This window comes from Portunus trituberculatus, chromosome 45, assembly GCF_017591435.1.
Source record: "Portunus trituberculatus isolate SZX2019 chromosome 45, ASM1759143v1, whole genome shotgun sequence".
In the NCBI taxonomy this organism is placed as follows: domain Eukaryota; kingdom Metazoa; phylum Arthropoda; class Malacostraca; order Decapoda; family Portunidae; genus Portunus; species Portunus trituberculatus.
Genome location: NC_059299.1, coordinates 3,979,980 through 3,982,479, shown reverse-complemented (window position 1 = coordinate 3,982,479; position 2,500 = coordinate 3,979,980). Strand labels below are relative to the sequence as shown.

Sequence of the window (2,500 nt, the reverse complement as noted above, 5' to 3'; positions counted from 1 at the left end):
AGAGAGAGAGAGAGAGAGAGAGCAAAACAAATAAACAGTTGAACAAGAAAAGAATAAACAACAAATAAAAGAAAAAGGGCAAAAATTCATATATTGTAAACATTATTATCTCTCTCTCTCTCTCTCTCTCTCTCTCTCTCTCTCTCTCTCTCTCTCTCTCTCTCTCTCTCTCTCTCTCTCGGTAAATGAAAGAGATTTATTTTAGCTCAAAATGTCTGAAGAGAGAAACGAGGAGGAGGAGGAAAAGGAGGAGGAAGAAGAAGAGAGAGAAGAGGAGGAGGAAGGAGGAGGAGGAAGAAGAGTACTGTAATAGAGAAGAAGAAAAAAGGAGGAGGAGAAGTAAAGAAGTAGAGAGAGGAGAAGAAGAAAGGAAATTCTCTCTCTCTCTCTCTCTCTCTCTCTCTCTCTCTCTCTCTCTCTCTCTCTCTCTCTCTCTCTCTCTCTACCCTGCCTCCAGAGAGAGAGAGAGAGAGAGAGAGAGAGAGAGAGAGAGAGAGAGAGAGAGAGAGAGAGAGAGAGAGAGAGAGAGAGAGAGAGAGAGAGAGTTACCTGGGCTCTCTCCTTGATTGGGTATGTTAGGTGATCGCCAGGAAGAGTATGGGTGAAGGAGAGGAATGAAGGAAGAGAAGGAGAGGAGGGAAGGAGATTACAAGAAGGAAAATGAAGTATTTGATGGAAGGGAGGAAGAGGGAAGGAGAGAGAAGAGGGAAGGAGGAGGGAGAAAATGAAGGAAGGGACAGGAAGGAAAGGGTTATTGAGGGAAGGAAGAATGAAGGAAGGAAAGAATATTTAATTAAGATTATATAAAAGGTAATAATAATAATAATAATAATAATAACAATAATAAAGGAAGGAAAAATGAAATATACATTGATAGTAACTGAATAGAAAAGAAAGAAAGAGAGAGAGAAAGGAATAAAGAGAGTGAAAGTGAGATACACAGACAACAAAAAAGAGAGGGAAATAAAAAAAATAAATAGAAAACGTGGACAGTCAGTGATATGAATGGAAAGTGACACAGTGAGATTAAAAAAAAAGAGACAAAACGAAAATTGAGAGAGAGAAACGAAAAAAAAAAAATACAGACCACGAAGGAGAGACAGAGAGATAGAGATAGAGAAAGAGAAACAAAAACACATAAGAAATAAACGAGAAAAGTAAAACAAAACAAAAAAACAATGCAAAAACAACCGAAGTGACAACCCACACGCCCACACACACCCACGCCCACACCAAACACCAAAAGTGGGCGTGAGAAATGTAGCGGCAAGGAAAACACAACTATGATACCAGCGTGAGGCGAGAAGTGGGCGGCGGCACCTTAGTAGAGGGAAGCCAGGCCGCCCATACGCCGCCCATCCTGCCGCCGCCCTCGCCCCACGCCCTCATGCCCAGAATCGCCCCGTAAACGGCCCCATGTTAGCGGGCAGCGTGGAGGCGGTGTTGGATGGTGTGCGGCGGTACACTGATCTTCGCCGCTACTCGGAAACTGTCCTGCAGGGGTGTCGACATTTTGCGACCGAGTGTGCTGTGAGTATTGGGGTGTTCTGGGGTGTTGCTGGGGGGTTTGGGGGGTTTTTTGGGATGTTCTGGGGTGTTGTGGGTTGTTTGGAAAAGTTTTTGGGGAAGTTCTGGGGTGTTGTGGATGTGTTTTAGTGTGTTTTAGTGTTCCTGTGTGATTTGGGGTGTTGTGAGGGTGTTCTAGTGTGTTTTGGGGTGTTTTGGGGTGTTGTGGGGTGATGTGGATGTGTTCTACGATGTTCTAGGGTGTTGTAGGTGTGTTTTGTGGTGTTGCTGGGTGATTTGTTCTGGGGTGTTGTGGGTGTGTTGTAGGATGTTGTGGGATGCTGTGAGTGGATTTGGGTTATGATGTGGGGTGTTCCGGGGTGTTTTTGGGTGTTGTGCGGGAGTTAGAGTGGATGTTTGGGGTGTTTCGGAGTGTTCTGTGGTGTTGTCTTGTGGTGTTTATTTGGGAGTTAGAGTGGATTTTTTGGGGTGTTCTGGGGTGTTGTAGGCGAGTTTTCGGGGTGATTGTCAGGTGTAAAGTGTGTTTTGGGGTGTTAGGTTAGGTTAAGTTTGGGGGTGTTTTGGGGTGTTGTGGGTGTGTTGAGGGGGTGATTTTGAGAATGTTAAGTGTTGTAAGGTGTTGTTGGGGTGTTTTGCGGTGTTGTTAGGATGTTGTGGGGTGATTTTTGATGTTGTTGTGTTTGGGGGGTGATGGGGTGAGATGTTGAGTGTTTAAGAGATGTATTGCGTACTTACGGGTGTTCCGGAGTGTTGTTAGGGTGTTTTGGGGGTATTTCGGGGTGTTCTGGAGTGTTGCACGGGGTGTTGAGATGTTTTTTGGGTGTTTTGGGGGTATTGCATTGTATTTTGGTGGTGTTTCGTGGTGTTGTGGGGTGTTATGGGTGGGTTTTGTAGTGGATTATGATTTGGGGTGTTAAGAGATGTTTTGGGGGTGTTGAATTATACTTTTGTGGTGTTCTGAGGTGTTTGGGTG

At 44.8% G+C, this 2,500-nt stretch overlaps 1 protein-coding gene across 1 annotated transcript in view; it reads left to right on the top strand.

Annotated features, from left to right (window-relative positions):
* LOC123519265 (GTPase-activating protein CdGAPr-like) overlaps positions 1-2,500 on the top strand; it is a 97,997-nt gene that overhangs the window by 8,414 nt on the left and 87,083 nt on the right. The window contains 1 exon segment of the mRNA XM_045280393.1: positions 850-1,530. Within this exon segment, the coding sequence (XP_045136328.1) occupies positions 1,417-1,530 (114 nt within the window). The 5' untranslated portion in view covers positions 850-1,416.